The sequence below is a fragment of the Dipteris shenzhenensis genome, chromosome 6 (assembly GCF_047967505.1).
Source record: "Dipteris shenzhenensis isolate YYH24624 ecotype China chromosome 6, Dip_SZ_1.0, whole genome shotgun sequence".
NCBI lineage: Eukaryota > Viridiplantae > Streptophyta > Polypodiopsida > Gleicheniales > Dipteridaceae > Dipteris > Dipteris shenzhenensis.
Window position 1 is genome coordinate 17,869,322 of NC_141601.1, and position 12,542 is coordinate 17,881,863.

Sequence of the window (12,542 nt, forward strand, 5' to 3'; positions counted from 1 at the left end):
ACTTGAGGGTCTTTGGCTTGAGATGACCCATTCTCTCATGCCAAAGATGAGTTTCAGCAAGCTGTGAATCTGAAATAGCAAATGCTTCAATAGAAAGTGCAGCTGAGTGATGATCAAGGTGATAAAGCTCCTTTTGCAAGGTGCCAGTGAGAACTATGGCATTGTCATCACAAAGATCATAAACTAGGCATCTGTAGCCATCATAAATCACTCTCAAACCTTAAGTAGCAATTGCTGAAATTGAGATCAAGTTGACTTCAATTCCAGGCACAAAGAGAACATTTGTCAAAGTGACAGGATGACTTGAAATAGATGTGAGCTGCACATCTCCAATTCATTTTACAGCATATGAAGCATTATTAGCACATGTGACAGTCCCCCCTCAAGGTGCATCAGCTAAAGAATAAAACAACTGTCTGCAAGATGTGACGTGCTTGGAAGAACCACTATCAAAATACCAAGACTGAGCATCATTAGTAGTAAAGAGTGCATCAGCTTTGGAGGGGTCAAATGAGCAATGGACAGCCCATGCCCAATCATCCTGGAGAGCATGTGAAGCATCTGCTGGCTCATGGGATTCAATAGCATGTGAGGCATTAACTGTAAATCCTGCTTTCTTTTTCTTTGAAGCAATGTGCTTCCTGCATTCTGAAATGTCATGTCCAAGCTTGCAACAATAGTTGCATCTTTTCTTCTTCGACTTATCTGCTGTATTTTTCGATGCATGGGAGGAATTGCAGCTGCTATGTGCAGATTTTGGCTTGCCCATAGGCTTGGAAGCCTTGCCTCTTCCTGTCTGCTGTGAAGCAAATGCATGATCAGGAATAATGGCCTGTCTATTAGCTCGAATTTGCTCTTCCTGCAAAAGCAAAGTAACTAGCTGATCAAAAGAATAGTGGTCTGGATTACCCATGGCCACTAATCGAAGGGTTGTAGCAAACCCTTGATATGTATCTGGCAGTCCATTCAATGTGGTACTGACAAGCTGTGAATTTGGCACCACCTCATCAATGTTGGCAAGTTGTTCCATGAGGTCCTTGACCTTTGTCAGGTATGCATCCATAGAGTCACCTTCATTCATACTGACTTCCTGTAATTGCCTTCTCAAATATGCAACACGAGCTTCATTGCGAATCTGATAGAGAGAAGCCAATTTATCCCAAGCATCCTTTGCTGTCCTGCAAGACCGGATGTGTGGAATAATGATTCTCTTGCATGATAAAGCAATACATGAATGTGCATTTGCATCTCTTGCATCCCATCTTGACTGTTCTTGAGTTGGAAGAGCAACAACAGGAGCGCTAGAGGATGAGGCATCAAGAGGAGTACCCCCTGTAGAGGGACCAGCAGTAGAGGCAACCACTGTAGCATTGGCTGGCCTCAGATCAACCCCAGAAACAATATTCCACAGATGCTTTGCAACAAGAATATGTTTCATGAGATAAGACCACAGCGGATAGCTGGTGCCATCCAACTTATCATCTTCACGAAGAACGCCAAATAGATCTTGATTGTTCCCAGCCATAGCAAATGTGATACCCTGAAAAAGACCTGAAAACCCAGAAGCCTCAAGGCTATCACTGCAAAGAGCTGGCTGTCCAAAAAATGACAGCAAATATCTGCAAATTTCCAACCCAAATCAAAAAACAAATGCAGATCTGACCCAAATGTGACTGTGGTAGGCAATGTTCACTGCAAAAACAACAAATTTGGCAAAAGCCCCAAATTTAATGAGGGCAAATAGGCCAAAAAGAGGGCAAATGCAGAAAAGCCCCAAAATTTGCTGAAATTTGACCCAATGTATGATAATCTGACTCGATGTCCTACAAAAGTGACTCAATGTCCTGCAATCTGACCCAATGTACTACAAACAAACAAGAAATTGCAAACCAAACTCCAAAGCCCCAATGTTCTTGCAAGAAATTGCAACCAAAGAAGGTGAAAAGAACTGGAAGCCCCAAAAAATACCTATGTCCTGAATATGACCTTGTACGCCGTTGTACAAAACCCTGAAGTATGACGGTTGTACGGAGGCTCCCACGTGCAAGTACGAAAGATGTACGTAGTGTAGTACAACGGTCAGTACGGCGATGCATGTACTGATCTGTATGGCGACGCATGTACGGTGGCTTTGGTACGAAACGGACAAGTACGACACAAGTACGTAACAAGTATTGTGTATGGAGTCCAACATACGATGGCACAAATACGAGAGTTGTACTACGTAAGTACGATGGCAAGTACGGATCTGTACGACACAGGTACAACACCCAGTACGGACAGGTACAACATGGAGTCCACGGGCAGGAAGACGAGTCGAGCCTAGCTCTGATACCACTGTAGGATCGAATGGGAAAAAGAGAGAATACAAAGAGTCAATAGAGTCTGCCGTCACGTCAACTAAGATAATAGAAAAAAAAAGTACAAGGTACTTGTACCTAGACCTAGGACTAAGTGTCCTATGTGGCCTAAAAGGCACTAACACTACAAGTGCCTATATTTATGCCTACAAGGCACACACCATGGTCTATAGGGCATCACTAGAACCACCAAGAGATGGCCTACAGGGCATGCTTCCCAGGAGCTACACTAGTTTTGTGACTACAATGATTGCAAGACAGAGAGCAGCGCCAGTGATGTTCGAGGAGCTAGTATCATTGCTCAGGAGAAGAAATTAGATAGAACAAGTGATAAAGCCTTATAGCTTAGGACAAGAGCAAAGGCAAAGGTAAGGATAAGTCTCTTCAAATGAAGAAAACAAGAAGAAGAGGAAGAAAGAGAAAAATGCTTTTACTGTGATGAGCTAGGATATTTTGCTAAGGATTGCAAATCAGAAGAAGGGGGCCAGCTCAAAGTCAGAGTCGTCAAATCCAATGTGGTGGTCACAGAGGAGCTTTTCTTGGTGGCATCTCCCGCGTCAGAAACCTTTGTGAAGGTGATGGACAATGATGAGTGCTTGGATACATCTGGGTGCTTGGCTGGTATTACTGACATAGAGGGGGATTCTTTGACAAGGCCTATGGACTCAAAGTCAGATGATGTTGTGACCTAGTGGGGGACATCACAAACTACACATGGTTACTTAAGGTCTGGATGTGTGCTTGGAATTTGATTTCCCGAGTATGTTATTTGGTTGCAGACCTTGCCAAATGGAGGACAGGTTGAAACAGATCCTGAAAGCAGGGTGCCAAGAGTACTTCAGGCTGTTCACCCATCATATGGGGGACAGTAGAAGGATGCCGGTACATGGAGTGCTTGACCTCGAAGGCGGAAACGTGATTGAAATCAAGTACAATGTACAGTGACTGTACGGATCAAGTACACCGTACGATGTACGGTGTACGCCTGTACGATCATACGGAAGAAGTATAGTGTCCGTTGTACAAAACCCTGAAGTATGGCAGTTGTACGGAGGCTCCCACGTGCAAGTACGAAAGATGTACATAGTGTAGTACAACGGTCAGTACAACGATGCATGTACTGATCTGTATGGCGGCGCATGTACAGTGGCTCTGGTACGAAACGGACAAGTACGGCACAAGTACGTAACAAGTATTGTGTACGGAGTCTAACATACGGTGGCACAAATACGAGAGTTGTACTATGCAAGTACGATGGCAAGTACGGATCTGTACGATGCAAGTACATCACCCAGTACGGACAGAGACAACATGGAGTCCGGGGGCAGGAAGACGAGTCGAGCCTAGCTTTGGTACCACTGTAGGATCGAATGGGCAAAAGAGAGAATACAAAGAGTCGATAGAGTTTGCCGTCACGTCAACTAGGATAATAGAAAAAAAAAAGTACAAGGTACTTGTACCTAGACCTAGGACTAAGTGTCCTAGGTGTCACATAGGACTAAGTGTCCTATGTGGCCTAAAAGGCACTAACACTACAAGTGCCTATATTTATGCCTACAAGGCACACACCATGGTCTATAGGGCATCACTAGAACCACCAAGAGATGGCCTACAGGGCATGCTTCCCAGGAGCTACACTAGTTTTGTGACTACAATGATTGCAAGATAGAGAGCGGCGCCAGTGATGTTCGAGGAGCTAGTACCATTGCTCAAGAGAAGAAATTAGATAGAACAAGTGATAAAGCCTTATAGCTTAGGACAAGAGCAAAGGCAAAGGTAAGGGTAAGTCTCTTCAAATGAAGAAAACAAGAAGAAGAGGAAGAAAGAGAAGAAATGCTTCTACTGTGATGAGCTAGGATATTTTGCTAAGGATTGCAAATCAAAAGAAGGGGGCCAGCTAAAAGTCAGAGTCGTCAAATCCAATGTGGTGGTCACAAAGGAGCTTTTCTTGGTGGCATCTCCCGAGTCAGAAACCTTTGTGAAGGTGATGGACAATGATGAGTGCTTGGAGCCATCTGGGTGCTTGGCTGGTATTACTGACATAGAGGGGGATTCTTTGACAAGGCCTATGGACTCAGAGTCAGATGATGTTGTGACCTAGTGGGGGACATCACAAACTACACATGGTTACTTAAGGTCTGAATGTGTGCTTGGAATTTGATTTCCCGAGTATGTTATTTGGTTGCAGACCTTGCCAAATGGAGGACAGATTGAAACAGACCCTGAAAGCAGGGTGCCAAGAGTACTTCAGGCTGTTCACCCATCATATGGGGAACAGTAGAAGGATGCTGGTACTTGGAGTGCTTGACTTCGAAGGCGGAAACGTGATTGAAGGAGGTGGTGCCAAAAGATGGACCTATGTACAGGGACGTGTGCTTATGCGGAACCAGACTTGGTGGAGCAAGAGCCACTAGATGAAAAGCCAGGAAGCAACATCGACACCGCAATGATTGCTACAACATGGGACATCAATAGGTTGGCATTGGGCCAAGATGTGGTGGTGAGAGGAAGTATTGGAATAGGGTTGGTCACCTCCCCACCATAGGATGCTGTATCTCTCTTGGATACTGGCTTGCACACACGCGCGCGCACACACATGTTTTTGAAGTACACATAAGGAAAGAAGTTTAGGATTCCGTAGTTAAACACTTCCGCATGTAATTCCTGGGGCACTCTCTCTGCAGGATACCCTCTGTTGTGATCATTTCTAACAGATTGTGATTCTGCTTTGCCAAAAAAAAAGCTAGATTAGGAAAGGCGTATGCATTTGTTTCCAACAATGCTTCCACACTCACTCTCATCAGATGGATGCAAAATCACTCCTCGAGACTCGTCAATACGACCTGCAGCCATGTATACAAGCACAATCTAGGGTCTTGATTGAAGCACAAACTAGTCACATTTCTAGAAGCTGCACGTACTCGCATGCTCGTGAGAGTTGGCTAGACCTCATTGAGTCATTATGGCACATGTACTGCCATGCATGCTCTCCCTCTCTCTCTCTCTCTCTCTCTCTCTATATATATATATATATATATGTGTGTGTGTGTGTGTGTGTGTGTGTGTGTGTGTGTGTAGATAAATAAATACAAACGTATATGTATACACATATGTATGTATGTATACACCCACACCTCCATACATACATCACTTAAACCCATTCACCTCAATCGTATCAGCTGATAAAGAGACATATCAGTCCAGTGTATATACCTAGATGAATCTAGGAACATTCCCAAACTCATCCTCTAAAAACACAACATAGTGCAGTTTCAATCTCACGATAGTCACTCATAAGATTGAAAACCATAAACTCCATCACGCATAGCAGGGACTAGCTACTATGACATCTCCACTGACGTCATCAGCACCCAACAGTGGGTGTAGACCATATCAGTTGAGTGTATGTTGCTATCCATCTTCCTTTAGAAATTGCTACAAGATTCTTTGAAAAAAAATAAATTGCTACAAGGAAAACTTCTAAAATTGTCCTACCTCAAACCTTCGAGTCCTAGTCTAGTTACAAGTTTCTGAATGCTTGATGATGTGGCACTTGGGCCCACCAATGAAGAACACACTCCACTTAATGCACACAAATGCTAAGCACTATCCTTGGGCAGTTGTTAGGCTTCTCAAAAACACGCATGCAGCTATTTCAGTAAAACTTTACCCAGCCAAGAAAATAGACGGTGGAACATCTGCAACACAACCAAAGGCAGTCTCCAACACCTCAAAAATCTCGCTTGATCTGCACAAAACGTATACAAATAAATTATAGCATTGCTGACAGGTTTACAGCTGTAAAAAATTTGCAACAATGAACAGCAAAGGAAAGTAGAAACAGGCATTCGAAATTTTCATGTTTGGAACTTAGTACACACATGTTTTAAATTAACTCTTTAGATGAACGCCAAGCCAAATTGAGATGCAGAAGGAAAAAATATTTACAATTTCAGTTCTCATTGCCAAAGAAAATGAAGAATCTTATTGAAAATAGGACTTTGCCTCTTGATGAAACTATACTCGAAACTATTTTTACAGTCACTTTTACTTTTTTATTGCTAGTTTGTGGAGAGGTAGTAGCCTATTTGTCAGAACAAAGAGTCCCAAGTTCTTGCCAACATAACTTCTCAATACTAATACAATATATGGAAGCTAGTTCCTTGATGAAACTATACTCACTAACTTGAATCATTCTCTTTTGAAAGTGCCACAAGCTTTTTTTTTTTGCGTCAGATTGTAAAATACGCAACAACAAGGGGTTTTTTTGTTGTATGCAGATCATCAAGTTCATCGAAGGGGACTAATTTGTGATAACTTAGTCTTGGAGCAAGAACCTGGCATAGACTACACTGTAGAATGATCACAGCTCAAATCACATACCGAATTCATCAAGTTAACCTAAGGGGAGCCCTTGGAGCAAGAATTGTCATAGACTAGACTGTAGAATGATCACAGATTAACCCACAAGATTGAAATACTTGCATCATCAAAAACATGGTCTGAAAGAAAGCCTCATCGAAGGCCCAAAGTGTCTATAATCCAAATTCGAGTGTCTCCTTTTAAAACAATAACAGATTTACAACCTTCTACTACTGCTGCTGAATTCTTTCATAAGCTGTTTCCAAGGATGCCATAAAGGAAAACCAAACAATGAACCGTGAGCCTTGTGGACTTGCAATCAGCCCATTAAGATTAAAGCAAGCGAGTGAGATGACATATATTTTTGGCACAACTCTTTAGAACAATTGTTGCTTACCTTGGGTAATGGTAGCATGTGCCTACCTTAGGTATTGGTATCATTGTCAGAGTAGAGTTGCCAGTTCGTTCATGTGACAAAGATTTTGTTTTTTGACAAGGACTTCATGCTCATGTGATGTTTTTGAGCAGGTCGAACTCTTGGTAGGATTGTCCTTGAGCCTATTGGTTTCGACCAATAGTGAGTTGTTTCTAGCAAGTTGACTAGTCTTTATGAGCTCAGGAGTGAGCTCTTTGAGGAAGGGGAGTATCTCATGTGCACGCTACGGACAGGCAAGCAAATGACAGGCTAGAGTGCTATCCGTGGGAGTAAGATTGCTTTTTCGCTTCTCTTGGCGCTTGTCTACTTTCCTTGGCGAGCACTCTTCCTTGCAGCTATAGAGGGAGTGCCAGGGCCATAGTTGCGGTGTTGTAGACCATGGTTCCCGTAGGATTAGATCCTGTGAGGGCGTGACAACCACAGGGAAGACTTAAGGGCCGCCAAACCCTGAGCCAGGGTTAGATCCACACACGTGGACCATAGCAGCAGCCCATTAGCACCAAAGGAGCCACGCAGGCCGCCATATCATTGAAGGAACTGTCCAGCAGCACCGTACACACTGCTGTACAGCCATGTCAGCCCTGCAGGAAGGCCTTGCACCAGATCTACAGCAGGTTATCTTGCCTATTTGTTGATGCGTTACATTGGGATTGAGAGAGGAGAGAAAGAGAGAGAGAGAGAGAGAGAGAGATTTAGTTTATGCTCATCAAAACATGGAGTGACTTGTCACATCCGTTCTATTAAAGTACTTTGATATATTCAATGTACATTAAGCATCCCAGGCTGAAAATCTTGCTGCATGTAGTTTTCTTTGGCCTTTTTAGAATAGCAAGCAGCATTCAGAGGACGACCTGATCATCTTTGAAATTTCACTGGGAAATGATGTTGATGGAGAAGACAAGCCGACCTGCTGGTTTCGCTGTACGCTTGAATTAACACCATTGCTGCTGACTCTATCATGTCGTCGACCTCGTTTGATTCCGCTCTATCGTCCGTCCCCTGGGAAGCAAGATGTAGTGGGTGCGTAATGGTATCATCAAGACCCAGTTTCCTTAGAACGGTTGAGGCTAATGCTGCCGCTTCCTCAAACTGTGAACAAACCAAGTACCTGCGGAATCGGCAAACAACCCAGAAAAAGTCGTCTCAGATAGATGTTCTTCTGGCGATTTGACAGTTCATCGTGATGAAGCCAGTCGCTAGGGATACAAAGAAAGAGCAAAATTGGGGCATTCCCCAGGCACAAAGCCTTGATTTTTACAGAGAAAAATACAACGAATCCAAAGTTTTGTACTTGTGATTGGAGAGAGAATGACAAGGCCTTGATTTTTACAGAGAAAAGTACAATGAATCAAAAGTTTTGCAACGGTGCTTGGGAAAAGGGAGAGAGAATGAAGAAAAAACCTTTCAGCAAGGTCGATGTCATTCCAGAGGTGATGATTGGAAGAAGAGGAGGAAGCAGTGGTAGATGCTGGGGAAGGGCGAAGGCGATCGAGGAAAGGAGAAGCAGAGGAAGATGCCATGATCATGAGAAGAGAGACAGTGTTCCTTGGATATATGAAGCAACACACCTTGTTGTTGCTTCCCACACACCCAAAGGTGGCACACCAACCTTACAAGCTTGCATTTGCTTTTTATGCTTTGCTCTTGGATTTATTGTGCACTTTCTCACAAATTTTTTGTCCCCAAAATTTTAGGCAATTTTTGGCCTCCCACAAAGAGGCTAAGTGAAGGCTAAGGAGATTCAAAAGTGAAAATGGCCTTTTTGGCCTTCCACGTGGATCGTGGATGCCTTATTGACACCAGGCTAGGTTGGAGAAGCGAAATTCGCTATTTATTAAATTATTTCCTAAATTCCATGCGCCTTACTCCGGTTGGGCAGGCCTCTTGAATGTATTCAACTTTATTTGCTATTTTTCTCCTCCACATTTTCAGGGCCTCTATGTGTCCCACATTTTTAGGGCCTCTCTCTCTCTCTCTCTCTCTCTCTCTCTCTCTCTCTCTCTCTCTCTCTCTCTCTCTCTCTCTCTCTCTCTCTCTCTCTCTCTCTCTCTCTCTCTCTCTCATCCCTTTCAATTCATCATCTCCGCCCTCTTTTGTTATTTGGATCTCCGGCAGGCCTTATGAATGATTTATTATTATTCACCTTTTTGGCCTGCCCTCGTAGAAGGGGAGGTCTTCGTAATGAAATCGATCCAACAGACATGAAATTAGGTAATTTTTTAATTGTTGTTCGTTAATTTTTTGATTGGCTAGCTTTTCTTAGTAGTAGTTAGCGTCATTCTTTTTTGGTCATGCACTCTTCCTTGTTTCTCTCCTCCTCGTTGAGCAGACCCATTGAATACGATTCACCTTGTTTTTTTTTGGCAAGAAGAAGTAGATTCTATTAATGCTTGAAAAACCCTACAACTAGCTTCCAATAGGAGCTGTCGATGAAAATCTAAGAAGTGGTTGCCAGCTATAAGAGCAACCATCCGTTTCTAAATCTCACAGTACACCACCTATAGAGACTCCGAAACAAGAGCTAGTAACCATGTTGGTGGTCAGTATGCCCAATGAATACCCCCTCACGAAAAGGGCGTAGAAAACTCCTGCCGGCCATGTCTGACAGAAGTGCTCTCGCCTCTCGACAGTCACTCTTGAGCTTGGAGTACCATGCTCCCAAATGGTGCGCAAGGTGAAGATGATATCCTGCCAGATGGCTACTAAAGTAAATCTTAGTCAATTTAGATATATTTTAGGTGAACATTTTGCAAACCCTTTCAAAAATTAAAAACGCCAAGTTTTGTGATTTTCTGAGAAAAGTGTTTCCTATGGAACACTCTACATTGTGCGACCATCTCTGTTGCATGTGCTTAAGCCAATGAGAATGGTGCCATCAATGCACCAAAGCATATAAGATGCATAACTACTCTATACTCAGTCTTGTATGCAAGCTTGAACCTTGGCACGTTAATAATGATAAGATTCACACACTAAACTTGCAATTTCCATCATCAACTAGATAACTTCTTCTATAGATGCTTCTTCAAATACCCTACACTTGCAAATTATAGATGCTTGCTCTAGGCATGATGGGGTTGCTTTACCCCACATCCAAAAGGCTAACAAGTAATGCATTGGTAACTTTATACGAAGATTTTGTCAACAAGCTAGAGACGATGTTTTTTCTCTTGGCATCTTCTCGGTGGAGAGCATTCTTGAGAGCTACGCATGCAAGGTTCATTGTTATCAAATTAGGATGAGTTATCTAGTAGGGGGTGCAAGAGACATGTGTGCAAATGACTCATGTAGATCTCAAGAAGAAGCTTATGAGTGATCCGACTGCTAGAATTAGGACGAGACTAGTCGAGGGGGCATACAAGGCGGTGGAATGTGCAGATAGAACTACCAACGTGAAGATGAAGTCGGTGGACGGATAGGAGGATAAATCGAATGTCACTCTGTCATATGCTGAGGCTCTAATTCACAAGCTCTTGAGTGGTTTCACATCCCTTGAAGATCATGAAGCTTAAGTAGGAGTTGTGGCCTGGCGAGCTAGAGGTGGATGAGAGGAGGGGACTCCTAGATTGGGGGTGAGATCCCTCTGGAAGTTGTTAAGCTCTAGTTGGTAAGGCTATCAAGAGGAGCTCTCTATCTTTTCTTTACAAGGAGAGTGACATCGATGAGCTTAATCAGTTTCTTGTGTACAATTGTGATCTACCCTCTTCAACTTTTGTGGCTAAGTTTGTTGGTAGAGGTTTCTTTCTCCTATGTTGTACTTCGGAAGCTATACGAAATGAATGGTCGGGCGTTCTTTTTTTTTTACAGGAGCTGTTGTTAGGTTGTGCCATGGAGTCCCATTTTTTATGTTGACAAGTTTCCCTATCATAATTGCTTGATGTAGGTTGAGTTCCTCTGCCTGCCTGTATGGCTAGGTAGTGGTCTTGAGACATTAGCTTCTACTTTGGGGGAGATCTTGCTTATTCCACCCTCGGCGAGGAAAGAGTTCGGGGTTAGAAAGCCATGGATCCTTTGGGATTGTAGCCAAATAGTGCTTAATTTGGTTGAGTTGGCTTTTTCGAATGGCGATAAGCTGAACCAATGTGATTTGGGCCTTTTCCAAATGCAATGTTTCCTCTATAAGAAAACGGGTCATTATGTTGTGAAAGACCTCAAAATACCAAGTTGGTTCATGGTGATGCTGAATCTAGCCCGAGTGAGGTACCATCTTCTCATCTAGAGAAGAGACAAGTTGCCTCAGGTGACATGTAGCCCAATTCGAAAGATCTTTACAAGACTGTGCCTCCAGAAGATTGGGCTCATCATTTGGAGCAAGGACTTGGAATTGCATGTTGCATGTGGGATGATCAGAAAGAGTGTGCGAAGCAAGATCGTTCTATGGATCCTTAGAAGATGGAAGGAGTGCAACTAGATCCTTCATGGAAGTTTGTCACCAAGAAGGAAAGCTTAAATCTTGCCATTAAGTCAGCCCCAAAAGATTGCTATGCCACTACTCTTCTTGTGGAAGTTGAAGCCGCCATAAAATTAGTTGAGTTGGAGAAAGTGGAGCACTCTCATGTTTTGAGAAGGGAACTTTGGCTAGAATTTGGAAATTGCCACTCTAAACTATTTTTATAGTCAGCCAAGAGAAAGTTGCAGAGGGAGTCGGTGGCTAGAATTCAAGATGCCCAAGGGAACATTGTCACGGAGTTTTCACATATCGCATAAGTTTTCAGGAGATTTGTCTGCTATAGTAGGGAATCCTACTTCTGTTGATCAGTGGCAATGCTCTGTTAGTCAAGGTATAGGGTGATACTAAGATGTGAGTTGTTGAATTAGATAGACTATGGTTGTCCACTTCCCTCTCCCCTCCCTCTTCTTCTCCTTATGGATTCATGATCGCAACAAGCGGGAATCGCTAGAGTGACACTAGTGGATGACATTTGCATGCATTGCTCTCCACCTAGAGTAGATTGGAGGAGTACTCCATCGGCATTCCTGCAAGATCCCCACAACATGCGAGTCACTATTGGAGACTACCCAGGAGCAAGTAAAACATCATTTTGGGAATGTCCTGGGGTAAGGCATGTCTAGAAGCATCTCGAGATTGCTGTACATTTTGGTTTGATGGCTTGGTTTTCAATGAAGGCAACGGGAAATTTAGCTCTTTTGATGCGACTAGGCATCTCCCCTTGACTTTGATGGGTTGTTGGCCTTATCTTAGGTTTGTGGTGTCGATGGCAGTCTAGATAACTCATAATTTGCTAGTTTTTCATTGTGCATTTTTTTTGGGTTCAGAGTTTGTGTGATATTGATGGAGATGAAAACCCTTCTTTTGGATCTTAGTATGGTAGTGTCCAAGCCTGACTCATTGTTTGGCACTTGTATTCTAGGTGTTCTTGCTA

General features: G+C 43.1%; 1 protein-coding gene across 1 annotated transcript in view; it reads right to left on the bottom strand.

The window, feature by feature from the left end:
• The window catches only part of APEM9 (3-phosphoinositide-dependent protein kinase-1), a 35,055-nt gene extending 26,287 nt beyond the window's left edge, over nucleotides 1-8,768 (bottom strand). The window contains exons 1-3 of the mRNA XM_087375836.1: nucleotides 8,560-8,768; nucleotides 8,066-8,266; nucleotides 6,031-6,108 (exon numbers count right to left, since the gene is read on the bottom strand). Of these exons, the coding sequence (XP_087231962.1) occupies nucleotides 6,031-6,108; nucleotides 8,066-8,266; nucleotides 8,560-8,684 (404 nt within the window). The 5' untranslated portion in view covers nucleotides 8,685-8,768. The remainder of the gene's footprint in view (nucleotides 1-6,030; nucleotides 6,109-8,065; nucleotides 8,267-8,559) is intronic.
• Between the last annotated feature and the right edge of the window lie 3,774 nt (nucleotides 8,769-12,542).